General features: G+C 41.4%; 2 protein-coding genes across 3 annotated transcripts; one reads left to right on the top strand and one right to left on the bottom strand.

Moving 5' to 3' along the window:
- Positions 1-1684: 1684 nt before the first annotated feature.
- On the bottom strand, positions 1685-7519 carry LOC135487403 (iron-sulfur clusters transporter ABCB7, mitochondrial-like). 2 transcript variants are annotated; one of them, XM_064771033.1, is made up of 13 exons: positions 7344-7519; positions 6755-6850; positions 6364-6576; positions 6048-6177; positions 5482-5750; positions 5090-5266; positions 4589-4763; positions 4038-4195; positions 3589-3752; positions 3277-3406; positions 2851-3022; positions 2517-2620; positions 1685-2282 (listed from the first exon to the last, which is right to left on the bottom strand). In XM_064771033.1, the coding sequence occupies exons 1-13, from the start codon at positions 7515-7517 to the stop codon at positions 2025-2027; spliced, it is 2220 nt and encodes a 739-aa protein (XP_064627103.1). In that variant the 5' UTR covers positions 7518-7519; the 3' UTR covers positions 1685-2024. The 2 variants fall into 2 exon arrangements, with proteins under 2 accessions (XP_064627103.1, XP_064627104.1); XM_064771034.1 differs by lacking the exon at positions 7344-7519 and adding an exon at positions 7223-7264.
- A 332-nt stretch (positions 7520-7851) lies between these two features.
- Positions 7852-12907, top strand: LOC135487415 (uracil phosphoribosyltransferase homolog). The gene is made up of 7 exons (XM_064771048.1): positions 7852-8034; positions 8281-8323; positions 8791-8860; positions 9374-9436; positions 9657-9818; positions 10070-10168; positions 10420-12907. The coding sequence occupies exons 1-7, from the start codon at positions 7898-7900 to the stop codon at positions 10524-10526; spliced, it is 681 nt and encodes a 226-aa protein (XP_064627118.1). The 5' UTR covers positions 7852-7897; the 3' UTR covers positions 10527-12907.
- The last annotated feature ends 1383 nt before the right edge of the window (positions 12908-14290 follow it).

Raw genomic sequence — 14290 nt, forward strand, 5'->3', positions numbered from 1 at the left:
TAATCATGTGATCTTCAAAGTATGTGCTTTGTATGACACTTCACGACTTCCTTCCCAGCTGGCCCATCAAAGTTGTCCTTTTAAGCCCGTGTGTCCATGCCCAAATAATGATTCGAAAATTCTCAAGTCTGCTGTAGAGGTGACTGCCAAGCCATACTTTTTGTGGTCATATGTTGTCTTAATCATGTGATCTTCAAAGTATGCGCTTTGTATGACACTTCACGACTTCCTTCCCAGCTGGCCCATCAAAGTTGTCCTTTTAAGCCCGTGTGTCCATGCCCAAATAATGATTCGAAAATTCTCAAGTCTGCTGTAGAGGTGACTGCCAAGCCAAACTTTGTGGTCATATGTTGTCTTAATCATGTGATCCTTAAAGTATGTGATCCATAGCGTTGGTCACGACCAATCGGAGAAGACCTCCAGCCAGTAAAATAGAATTGCTTTTTCCCCTCAATGTATTGAGACATTGTCACAACCAATCGGACAAGACCAGAGCCGGGGCAAAGAGGTGACTCCACAGCTATGGCCAAACTGAGGTTTATGTGCTGTCCAAAGTCATGTGAAAAATAGATACCATGACGTCGTACATCTCTCTGGTAATTGAAGAAACTGACAATGTTTTGATTCAAATATTTGTTGATGACATTTTGTAGAAAAGATGTCCTTCGTCTCGCTATGTGATGGGTAAGAACAGAAGACTTTATTACTGGAGACATATCGACATCTTACACGTGGTACAGAGGCGACACCTGTCCTGTTAGTTTTGAACTTTACGTCTGAAGACAAGATTGTGACATGTCTTCATTTTTATACTGGAAACTTATCCTCCTCAAATAGTATGCAACCAACTAAGTATACAAAATTATCATAATTAAAAAAGTCATTCTGCACTGTAATGACAACGCACTTCCGACACCATGTCAATCGATGAAGGAACAGCAAAAGATTACTTATTATTTGTGACATCTAAACATGTTACACTCATTGCAAAGAGGCGACACCTGTCCTCAAAATAGTAAACGTCTGGTTGTGATTGTCTTTACTATGCGGGATCCTTCACTGGTTAGGACATAACCTTGAAGACATCATGTTGTGGTTGGGTCAAAAAGAATGGTCACAACCTGAAGACATCGAGCATGATGTGGTCGGGTCAGTGAGAAAGGTCATCACCTTTGGACAGTACATTTCTGATCTCAGGCCAATGAAATCTCTCACAACATTGAAGACATCAAAGGTCAGTGAGAATATAGTCATCACCTTGAAGACAGCGTGCACTGGTCCTCAGGACTGTGAGAAAGGCCACAACCTTGAATGCATCATGTTGTGGTAGGATTAAAGACAGCATGCTGTTGGTCAGGGCCAACGAGAATGGTCTCAACCTTGAAGACCATCCACATGCTGTGGACAGAACCGTGGGAATAGTCACAACCTTGAAGACAAAATGTTTTGGTCAGGATAGCAAGAATTGTCACAACCTTGAAGACAACATGGCATAGTCAGGACAATGAGTTATCACAACCATGAAGATAGCATGCCTTCCCGAGGTAAATGAGCAATGTCTTGATAGTTATGATAATCACTCTCACTGGCCTGGAGGACAGCATTCGCTCTTCTCTCACAGACCTGACCACAGCACACCATTTTGTAGATCCCCATTTTGATAAACATCACCTGACAAGCAAAATAAGTTAAATATCATTTTATTTACAAAATACATGACAATAATATCCAAAAGTGTTCATTATGTCAAAAACACATTCATGAAACCTGTGAAAATCAACCTTATTTTTAACATGATTGGTGATCAACATCACATTGATTAGGCCTATGTCTCCTTGTGATTGGCGACGGTTTCGACAGGGAAACCCCTCTCCACTGGAGACAAATCATGTTTTTGTTAATAATCAAACAATATTGCTTCAGTATCACCAATTTGGAAACAACCCCACTCAAGTTGTCTGTGGCTGGATATAACAAAGAACTTTTCAGACTGCGTCCAATAATTCACAGTATCTTCCCTGCCATCACTTCCCCTTGATTTCTTCAGAGTCGCCCAGAACATTATCTTCCTCCTCCTCGACTGCGACATTATGCTGTTTGTCCCAGAGTTCTGAATACAAGCTGGCAGGATTTGTTAGCAGCTGATAATGAGTACCTTTTTCTACAATTTGTCCATTACCTAAAACGTAAATCTCATCAGCATCGACGACGGTTGATAATCGATGGGCTATCACAATTGTGGTTCGGTTCTGGGTGACAGATTTCAAGGACTGGAGGATATTCTGTAAATATACATAAATACATTTGTAGTTTGGTGAATCATTAATAAAGCAATAATGCAGATTTGGGACGAAAAGTTGTGTTCTGAGAGCCTTTTTCTCCCATCGCCCACCCCACGGGACCAACACGCTTAATAAGGCCCAGGAGACTATCAGCTAAGAGAAAGACAAAGTTCTATCCTGTAGAATGAGTACATCAGTTGATTGTGTGAAGTTGAAACTTCAACATGCCCATACCTGTTCTGTGATAGAATCCAACGAAGAGGTTGCTTCATCGTACACTAGAATGCAAGGGTCCTTCAATATGGCACGGGCAATGGCAATTCTCTGCTTCTCACCACCTGCACAGAAATAAATGAATAGTGAAATGACACGAAAACCTTAGCTTCACCTGTACTGACCTCCTTCATCGATCATCTATGTTTCCAATAGAACAGAGTCTAAATTGCTGGTCTGACCAAAAGGATCAGAACATCTCACAAAACGATAACAGACGAAGTGCTACCACAGAACATATCACTTGACATTATCTATCTTCTTCCAACACCACTCTGCATGTCCCATTGCTTACCAGAAAGTTTGGCACCCTTCTCCCCAACCTGTGTATCATAGCCCTGAGGCATCTTCAAGATGGCATTATGAATATCAGCCAGTTTCGCAGCTTCGTGGATATCTTCTTCCAATTTGTTGACATTTCCGTATGCTATATTGTAGTAGACCGTGTTATGGAACATAGCTTGATCCTGAAGGAGACGAGGCAATGACGATCAAGGCCATTTCAAGACATAATGACAAGCTAATGCTGGAGCAGGACGCCATCATGATCCACTTAAGATAGGGTAGATTGTGATCACCATAATATCCTCTCAGACTACTTCTTGATTGGAGAGGCAATAGGCTAATGAACTGAGCTTAGTACCCGACCATAATGCCTTGCAACAGATGCTCTGAAGGGCTAATGCAAAAGGAGATGAGCCCTGAACATCACCAAACTCACCTGGGGCACAACACCGATAGTTTTTCTAAGTGACTCTAACTTCACATCTCGTATGTCTTGTCCATTGATTAGAACACGTCCTTGTAGAGGGTCATAAAACCGGAAAAGCAGCCGTACGATGGTAGACTTTCTGGAAAGAGAATGATGGAAAATGACGTCATGAAATACTTTAAACTCTTTAACCGAGATCCACCAGTCACTTATGAACACTTCCTCACCCATATCCACCAGTCACTTATGAACACTTCCTCACCCATATCCACCAGTAATCCCCAACCAAGATCCACCAGTCACCGATGAACACTTCCTTACCCAGATCCACTCCCTCCAACAAATGCAATTTTCTTTCCGCTTGGAATAGTAAACGACAGATTGTCGAAGATCTTGTGGTCATCATCGTAGGCAAACTTCACATTTTCGAATCTGATTTCTGAATGGTCACGAGTTGTTTCTAAAGGAAGAGCATCAGGTTTGTCCTGAAAGAATAACCAAGCAATAATTACAAATCAAGACATGAACTTCGCAGAAATTGTCCCTTCTCTGGGGTTCTTTAGGACTAGACCGATTGTAAGTTACCGGGTACTTTAATCTCAATGAAAAGATACTCAAAAACTTGCACAAGGGCTGGAGATGACTACAGGAATAATTTGATGAAAGGTTTGCAACAAAAAAGGCATCTCTAACTGTATTGGTAAAACTTATTTGAAAGTGACGTTTGATCAAACTAATGCTAAAACTAGGCCTACTTGTACTCTACCTACTGTGATATTGGCTTTGATATACAATAAGTTAAACATCAGCTGCATGTCCGTCAACGATTGTCTGAAGTCTCTGTAGGCAGATCCAAGAAAGTTCAAGGGCAGTGAGAGCTGGAAGAGGAGACCGTTACACATCACAAGGTCTCCAACAGTCATTGTACCTACAATACACAAACAACGAAGAAAAACAGAATGAGAAAAAGAAGCATGCAACATAAAGCTGCCTTTGGCTGGGAAGCAAAACAAGACATTAACCGATAATCTCTTTTTTGTTGATTCTCTTAGGCTGCAGTGTATAAGAGTGGAGGCCAGGCATGACACAAAGTGACACCAAGTCAGAAATGGCACAATCGATTTTGAGGGTTTTAGCTCCTTCTAAGTAACACATTAACCACCAGATTGTGATATTAGCCCACCCTGGCACAGCCACTCATGATTCATGCGAGTCCCTGGCACACCTTTTTGTCTGGTACACCAGCAGTATAATGCCCCATGAGGCTCCTTGAATGATGCAATTTTCAAAACGTCTTCCGTCTACAACTTAACGTACTCACCAGCAACGATGCCTTTACTGGCCAGCACCATGATAGCTGTTATACCAACACTGAAGATGGCATTCTGTCCCCAGTTGAGCAATGCGAGTGTTGTGCTCGTCTTCAATGACGCATCTTGGTAATGTTTCAAAACTTTGTCATAACGAGCCAATTCAAACTTCTCATTATTGAAATACTGAAAAGGAAAAAAGATATTTCATTATTCACAATGGAGACTAAAACATGGATGTGCTTAAACAGCAATCATATCAGTGGGTTCCTTTTTCGCATTCAAAATTAGCAAGCCATGTTGCACTTGCAACTAGAAGTCAATGAACAAACATTACTAATATCCTCCCCCTACATGTAGCTTCTATCTTAATCTCCTTCCTTGTTTGCTGTAAGTATGAAGACTCTGAAAGAACATGTGTAGAGCTGGCAGGATAACAGGCTGAGGGTGTCAGAACCGAAGGCAAAGCATATCCATCAGATTATTGGCACACACTGAGAATTGCGACTCACTTTTACTGTTTCATAGTTTAGCAATGAGTCGACAGCTTGATTACCAGCCTCTTGGTCCGCTTTATTCATCGCCACCCGAAACTTGGTCCTCCACTGTGTAATGCCAAGTGTGAAGAGAGCATAGCTGGCAATGCAACCAACAGCGACCAGGGCATACTGACCACCGCATTTGTAATACTGAAACAAGGAGGACACATGAAGTTGGCAGAGATAAGATGCCTTCACAGTGATCTTGAACTTTAATACAAACAAGTCCCATAAGTAAAAATGATTGTGTTTTATAAAAGGTGTTGGTATCTGTAGCCCTGTCACTTGCCTATCCAGTAACATAAAGAAGGAGGCCCATGGCAACTGAGGCCACCTCCAAATGGGTCCCTCTTTTGTTTACTTACCAAAATACTGCTGACCAAAGCCACCTCGAAAACTGTAGGCACCACATTAAAGACAAGAGCAGTGAGGGCAACCTGGATACCCCTCGTCCCTCGATCTATCGCCTTGGATAATGCACCAGTTTGCCGCGTGACGTGAAAACTGTAGTCAAGGTTATGTAGATGGAGGAAAATCTTGTTAGCAACCCGCCGGATAGAATCTTGAGCCACCTTTGCCCACACTGCATTCCTCAGCTCGCTGCAGAGGGCAGCACCCGCCCTGGCTACTCCATCTGAGGTGAACAAGAAACACAAGTTAAAGTAACCTTGTTTATATTCATAAGACCACCACAGAAGCCTGAACCTTGCACTTGACTATGCTACGTCGAAACATCATAATATGTCAGTAAAACAGATTGTGCGGACACTAACAGTCACAGTCTTGAGTAGATAAGGACAGAGCTACTAAATATTTCCTCGCCATGTTATTTCATGACTGAAACTACTAGCCTATCGGGCAAGTCGGGTGAAAGGTGACAGGTTAGCTAACAGTTTTATGGCATTCCTGGTTGGTTTTCCGATTCACTTACATCCTATGAGTAATGCAGTAGCCATGGTGATGATGGTATTCTGCGGTGTTGCAAGGCTTAGGATGTTATTGGGATCATTTAGGTAGTCCACGACATATTTGAAGAGGAATGGAACTTGCACATTCAATATCTAGAAAAGACAATGAAACTCTGTCAAAAAACAGTAGCATTACAATATCATGTAACCATGTTACCGTGTACATCGTAACCCTTTTAAATGATTAATCTCCATCACTGATTCTAAGATGGGCACGAAATTCGGTTTTACCTCTCACTCAAAAAACATCTCTCACCTTGATGACCATTGGTGACTCACCTTAGAGCCAAAGAGTAAACCAATAGCAATGACTACTCTGACTCTTATTCCCTTCCTGTTCTTTGGCCAAACAAAACCAATCATAGCTTTCACAATCTCCACACCCTTGACCTCTTGAGCCTGATTCATGTTCTTCACTACATTTGGAGTCCATGTTGATGTACCAGGGTGAAAGCAATCACGCTTTTTGGAACGAAAGAGGTTTTGTTTTATCTGAAATTAATAGTGAATTGAAGAAAAATTACGCAATACAGGCAAAAGAGGGGGGAGTTTTGAAATGCGCCTCAACATTTTACTGAATAGTCTGGCTATTTCTGGAGAAAACTCCCTTTTTAAGTCAATTACATGACTATATGTCCCGAGTTATAAAATTCTGTAATACATGACTTACCCTTGCAAATAAGCTTTTCTGTGACGCTGGAGGAACTGGTAGTCTTTTGAATCCATTTTCAGAAGATGAAGATTGCTGCCTGATTGGTGGTCCAACCTAAAACAAAGGAAAAAGAACCCCAAATTATAATTCACTTTCATGTACCAGGTTACCTGATATGCAGTCTGGCAATCTCAATCTACAGCGGTAATGATGTTCATTCACCAGTTTGGGTAGCTTTACACAACGTCAAATTCCTTGATGCATGATTGGTTGACCTTTGCGGTCTGATATTCCATATGATTTCTCAGTGGTGACAGTATTGCATGTAGCCTAGTCAGTCGTGTCGCGTACCCGTAATATAAATATACAGTCAACAGTGAGTGATTGCAGGATTTGGCCATTAAGTATTATTAGCACGCGTGTAGGCCTATAGCTCACATAGAGTCATACACTTCACAACACTACAGAGAATACACTATCCCACACTATTTATACACTACCCCATGACATAGGCCTGGATAGCCTTGTCAGTCATGACTCATAGTCAGTGTGTGTCACTACAGACACACACAGTCGTCACAGTTTAAAAAAGTTAATATTTTCTCACCTGAAATACTCGACTTTTTGGAAAGGAGGTAGTAAAGAAATTATTTTTCGATGTTAGGCTCCGTAGAATGGGACATTTGGCTACACTTGTTCCATTCTGATGGGACCAACATTTTATATTTGAGACCCAGGCAGCATTTGATCTGCACAGCAGACCACTTTTTACAGATAGCATTACGGCCATTACAAAACGCAACTCATCGCGGGAGTAGGGAAGAAATGCACTGCATTCTGCATTGTAAAAAAATTATTGTCAATCTGGTGCGCGAGACTTAATTATTCTCCCTGGTGGACGAATTTTAAACCAAAATAATTAGGTCAAAAATCCTCCGCGGTATTCGTTGATTTTGTAAGCAAGTTATAGCCAATGTACAATAAAGTTTAAGGTAAAATTTGTGAATTACTTTTAAATTCAACCGTTTAATATTCACATTATGCAATCAGCGCTTTTGCTACAATAAACTATATTTTCATATTTCGACCTGATTATTGTAGCTGAGTAAATCGGCTCAGATAATAAAGGTCCCGCATGGCCTTTCGCTTTGTTTTTTTCCAATGAAAACAAACGGTATGGAGCCGGATTTGATCCAAGAATCGCAAAAATTGCCTGACGAAACTAAATATGGACCTCATATACGGCTTATTCCCCAGACAGATCAAGTAAAAGAGCTACAAACAGTGCTAAGGGATCGGTAAGTCGGCTTCGATTTCGTCATATTTTTGTTTTCATCATGCAATGTACATAGGGGGCCTATACTGCATGGTGCAGTGCATGACGAGGGGGCGGGGGGGTTAGGGGGCATGAAGGAGTATTATAGTAAGGGCTCTTAGAGGGAACAAGCTTACAATGGCCTTTTTAGAAGAACCCAAGGCCGAAGCAAGAAGAAGTTTGTTTGGGCGCTTTAATCTAATTATCCATGAACATTCATCCATTTCAGAACAACATCAAGAGGAGACTTTATATTTTTTGCGGACAGATTGGTGAGTAAACACTAAAACAGATTCTATGATTTTGAAAATGCAATGTTGTATTGTTTGTATTATATTGACAACTTTTATAAATTTCTAGTCTTTGTACACAGCTGAAAAGTAATGTAAAAATAACCACAAAGTGATTGCCTGGCGTTAGCTCATCCCTTTGTACTGGTACAGCTACTCAGTTGGATGACATTTGCCGCAAATATATTTATAGCTAGGCTTCTTAGCAATGGATCATAGTCATGCTGATGCTGCAACCAAGTCTATTTATACGCTTGGTGCTAGCAGTGTAGGTTTGTGGGGATTGGGAGGAATGTCTTGATTGTGACAACATTGCTGATGACCTTTCCTTTGTGGGTAATGGGTAGTGCTGGATTGCACTTACAGGTTTTGTTGGAATGAAGGGAATGTGAGATTAGTTGACAAATTCTTCTTGGAAATGTTAGCATGTCCTTCTGTTCTCATTTCAGATTCGCTTGGTTGTAGAAGAAGGCCTGAACCAGCTGCCATATACACAGTGTACTGTCACAACCCCAACAGGTAAAGGTAGCCTTTCCAAATACTCCTATACATATATATATAGGCCAGAAGATCCTAAATACGTCATTGTCTGACAGTGAAAGAGATCTCAGAATGTTGCAGAGCCTGTCTTGACCTTGTGGCAAAATCTTATCTCAAAGCCGCACATAGTTTGGATCACATGTGTTGTGACATTGAAACCCGGTAAAAGTTCAGGATCTGCATTGTACGAAGACATAACAAATTAACATTTTTGTGAATTAACAATAATCAATCTTGCACATAAAAGAAACAATCAATAATGAATCAAAGCCCTGGATGACTGATACTGGTGTAAATCAAATATAAATAAGGCCCCAGGGGAATTATCATTCATTGAAGTTAATCATTGGGAACTGTTTAAGTAACCATGTTTTGATCTTGATAAGTGTCTTAACATTTAGACAAAACAATGTTTTAACCAAGCATTCATTTATTCGCATTGTACGAGAGATAATTTCTTTTCGATATACATATTCTCATTGTTGATTTCAGGGTACAAATATGAAGGTCTCAAATATGAAAAAGGAAATTGTGGTGTGAGCATCATGAGAAGTGGTGAGTTTTCCTGATGTGAAATCATATCTTTGAGAGTTTTGACATATTTGAGTTATAGAGCTCTCTTGCTGTGTTAAACACGCAATAAGTTTCAGGTGTTGCAGGTACTGGTAATGAAACAAGGTTGTTCTGTGGTAGTGGCTGCCAGAGAGGCCATCTTGACCATTTGATGGCTTTCATCGCTGCACCAAGATTTTCATACTTTCTATCTCTTTCACAGGTGAAGCCATGGAACAAGGTCTTCGCGATTGTTGCCGCTCAATAAGAATTGGCAAGATCTTGGTTCAAAGTGATGAAGATACACACGACGCGAAGGTGTTCTATGCTAAATTCCCACCGGACATTGCCAAACGAAAAGTCTTGCTCATGTATCCCATAATGAGTAAGTAGTCGAAGATCAATTAAGTCTCGACATGCTAGTGCCTTGAGCTTGCCATATGCTTTTGTCTTGTTCAATATGCAGGGCTTAGGGTAACCCCCAAAAGTGTCTTATGAAGCATGAATCTTGGCCCAAGATCCTCAATCTTCAAACTTGTTAATGGACTCTTTAAGACTTTGGTTTGACTAGAATCATGTTAGTCCAGGGCCAAGAAGATTTGCGTCTTCAATCAAGTCAGTTTTTGTCCTTTGCAGGTACGGGCAACACAGTCACTCAAGCCGTTAAGGTCCTCCAGGAACATGGCGTGAAAGAGGAAAATATCGTTCTTTTGAATCTTTTCATTACGCCTGTTGGTAAGTCAAATTATTAGAAAGATTGAAAAACCAGAGAGGTTTGTCTAAGACTGTGTCATATGTTGTGATTAAAGGCCGCAGGCAGATTTCCCAACTTTTGTGTTAGTGAAAATAATCAGCCATTTGTATTTGATTCAGTTTTCAGTAAAAAACTAACAGCATTGTTGGCACAGACTTTGTTTGAGTCAGTCGAGTAGCATGAATTGACTTAAAACCTCTTCTCTGAATATGTCTCCCCTGTCTATTTCCAGCCATTCGTTCAATCATCAGCACATATCCGAAAATGGTCGTCCTGACCTCCGAGATCCACCAGGTGGCACCTAATCACTTTGGACAGAAGTACTTTGGCACAGACTGATCATTCTTGAAAGGACTTCTGTAATCTGGTTGTTGCATTCCTACCTAACGGAAACGGCCCATTATCTATGTTCCACTGCCATTATTTTACGGAACCAATGTCTGAGGTTATATTTTTGGTTCTTGTAACACACTCTCATGCAAACGTGTTGAAAATCAGGTCTTAAAATGTGCTACGCTGGTCATTTGCTTCCATGTAGTTACTCCATTTGTGACCCGCTCTACCAAAACTAGGCGCTTGTCGCATCTGAACTCGACAGGTTGATACGGACTTGTTGTTCATTTCCCTATTGTAGACCTTTTGTGAAATGTGACCAAATCAGTTTGTAATAGATTTCACAAAAGGTCTACAATAGGGAAATGAACAACAAGTCCGTATCAACCTGTCAAGTTCAGATGCGACAAGCGCCTAGTTTTGGTAGAGCGAGTCACATTTGAAGGAAGATGTGTAAGAATCACGCTGGTTTTTTTCTTCAGATGTTTTACTCTGGGGGTTGGGGGAACTCTAAAATTATTCAACTTGCTGGCTTAAATCTGAATGGTGCGACTTGATACAGCTTATCATGTCATAATATCAGAAGTAGGACACAGCCGAATCATTGACCGAAATATTGATGAGTTGGTAGAAGTTTATATTGATCATATTGAAGTGTTTCTGGAGTTCGATGCCATGGTTTGTTTACCTGTTGTTAAGACTTCAAAAATATCCATTGCATCAATGTGTTTGACATAGTTTTTTGGGGGGGAATTGTTTAAAACAACTGAAAGGCACTAGAAACAAATGTGCCGAGTCTTGACCTGGTAAGGAAGCATTTGTAAACAAATCTACTCTATTTGTAAACAAATCTACTCTTGACCGGTACTATACTCTATGTGTATTGATCATGATATGTTCTTTAGTTGTTCTGATGGGAGATGAAGTTTCAAATGAACATTGTTTGATGAAGTGGTGCCATGTACGATAGTGAGTACGTTTTGATAAGTATTTTCGTCACCAGTGGTTGTTCTAATCCATTGAAGGTTTTGTGACCAAACGCATGCATCAGATTTATTTTTGTGACACAGTTAAAAGACAGGTGAAATTTGCTTTTCACCAGGTGAGGCTTGAAGATGTATTTGTTATTGCGGAGTTAGGTTTGATTGGCTTATTTGATCTTGTTGTCGACAGTTTAAACGCATTGCTCACACACTTGTCAGTTGCATTCACTTATCAGTTTGTTCATCTTTTCATTAGCACCATGTATGTGCATCCGGTAACTTGTAAAATAAGACAGTCAGTCTCAATATCAAATATGGCTTAAAGTGACCAATACACAGATGCTTAGGTTGACCTAGATTCACTTACATGTATCAAACCAAGTGTGTATGAAACATGAGTAAGTACTGAGATACATGTAGCAGATGAATAGAATTTCAGTTTTGATTCTTGTTTTGTTTTATTACCTCTTCATGCGGAGAAGAAAGTGCCTTTGTTTTGATGAAATTCCCATTTCTTTATCTTATTCCATTGTCTGCTGAGAGCAATGATGAAAACTGGGTGCTATTTTCAAATAGGTCCCTTGCTCAATCATATTTCTAACTTTATTGTTGTATTCACTTATTGTGGCACAGCTATTTAGCTTGTTGAAGGGTGCCTGTACAAAAGGTTTATCTTGCATGTGATAGGCTTACATGTGACAGTCATACCTCAACCAGCTAAATAGCATCAACACAGTATATATTTATGTAATAATTCTCTAAACCTTGTCGAATGCAGTTGCTAGTTTCATAATATTAGATTCACCAAAAGTGTTTTTAGATTCATGACATCTGTCAATGGTTTAGGGTTGGAGTAGCAATCTTGAATTTGGTTGAATTTCAATGAAATCAAATCAGGGAACATATTTACACCTAATCATTAAAAGGTACAGTTTTTGGAATTGAATATACAAGGGGCATTATTGGAGAGTTTAGCGAGTACTTGCACATGGAATGTATCTCGGAACATGTTATTGGTGGTACGAGTCTTGAATTGGACTTTGTGTATTCTGAAAATTACGTCTCTTCTGTTATAATTGGGTTTTGTTGGTTGATTTTGTCAGTCATTATAATCAAGTAATGTCTTCCATTTATTTGTATCACTGACTGCACAGAATGTCTTGAGAAGACAGAGCTGCGCTCCCCCATTTTGCCTAAGAAGTCTGTCATTTTCTTTTGGGTTTAAGTCTCATAAAAAGGCCTAAGTTTTGGAAGCATGATGCATTTGCTTACTTAATTGATGCATTATTCATGCATATTAGTCGAAGAACCAATTTGAAGGAAGTACAATGTATCATTGTAACGAAGCCATTTTGTCTCTTCATTGGTAAATATTAATAAATTTCTTGACAATTTTGAACCAAATATTCTGTATTGTTTCATTGCTTACTCGTCATGATGAGCACCCCTCTTGTCAAGGAAAGGGTAAAAGCCATAACGAGCATGTACACTGTCTCTGGGTAGGTTTGGCACAGTAGAACCCAGGTTGTGCTTGTCCTCGTGTTCAACAGGACAGCTCTGGAATGTATCGGGGCCTTCTGGTCCCTGGCACAAATCGAGGTTGTGCTCGTCCTCGTGTTCAACAGAACAGCTCTGGACTGTATCGGGGCCTTCTGGTCCCTGGCACAAATCGAGGTTGTGCTCGTCCTCGTGTTCAACAGGACAACTCTGGAATGTATCGGGGCCTTCTGGTCCCTGGCACAAATCGAGGTTGTGCTCGTCCTCGTGTTCAACAGAACAGCTCTGGAATGTATCGGGGCCTTCTGGTCCCTGGCACAAATCGAGGTTGTGCTCGTCCTCGTGTTCAACAGGACAGCTCTGGAATGTATCGGGCCCTTCTGGTCCCTGGCACAAATCGAGGTTGTGCTCGTCCTCATGTTCAACAGAACAGCTCTGGAATGTATCGGGGCCTTCTGGTCCCTGGCACAAATCGAGGTTGTGCTCGTCCTCGTGTTCAACAGAACAGCTCTGGACTGTATCGGGGCCTTCTGGTCCCTGGCACAAATCGAGGTTGTGCTCGTCCTCGTGTTCAACAGAACAGCTCTGGAATGTATCGGGGCCTTCTGGTCCCTGGCACAAATCGAGGTTGTGCTCGTCCTCATGTTCAACAGAACAGCTCTGGAATGTATCGGGGCCTTCTGGTCCCTGGCACAAATCGAGGTTGTGCTCGTCCTCGTGTTCAACAGAACAGCTCTGGACTGTATCGGGGCCTTCTGGTCCCTGGCACAAATCGAGGTTGTGCTCGTCCTCGTGTTCAACAGAACAGCTCTGGACTGTATAGGGGCCTTCTGGTCCCTGGCACAAATCGAGGTTGTGCTCGTCCTCGTGTTCAACAGAACAGCTCTGGACTGTATAGGGGCCTTCTGGTCCCTGGCACAAATTCGTCCTCGTTTTCAACAGAACAGCTCTGGACTGTATAGGGGCCTTCTGGTCCCTGGCACAAATCGAGGTTGTGCTCGTCCTCGTATTCAACAGAACAGCTCTGGACTGTATAGGGGCCTTCTGGTCCCTGGCACAAATCGAGGCTGTGCTCGTCCTCGTGTTCAACAGAACAGCTCTGAACTGTATCGGGACCTTCTGGTCCCTGGCACAACTCGAGGTTGTGCTCGTCCTCGTGTTTAACAGAACAGCTCTGGACTGTATAGGGGCCTTCTGGTCCCTGGCACAAATCGAGGTTGTGCTCGTCCTCGTGTTTAACAGAACAGCTCTGGACTGTATCGGGGCCTTCTGGTCCCTGGCACAAATCGA

This window comes from Lineus longissimus, chromosome 5 (assembly GCF_910592395.1).
Source record: "Lineus longissimus chromosome 5, tnLinLong1.2, whole genome shotgun sequence".
Taxonomy (NCBI): Eukaryota; Metazoa; Nemertea; class Pilidiophora; order Heteronemertea; family Lineidae; genus Lineus; species Lineus longissimus.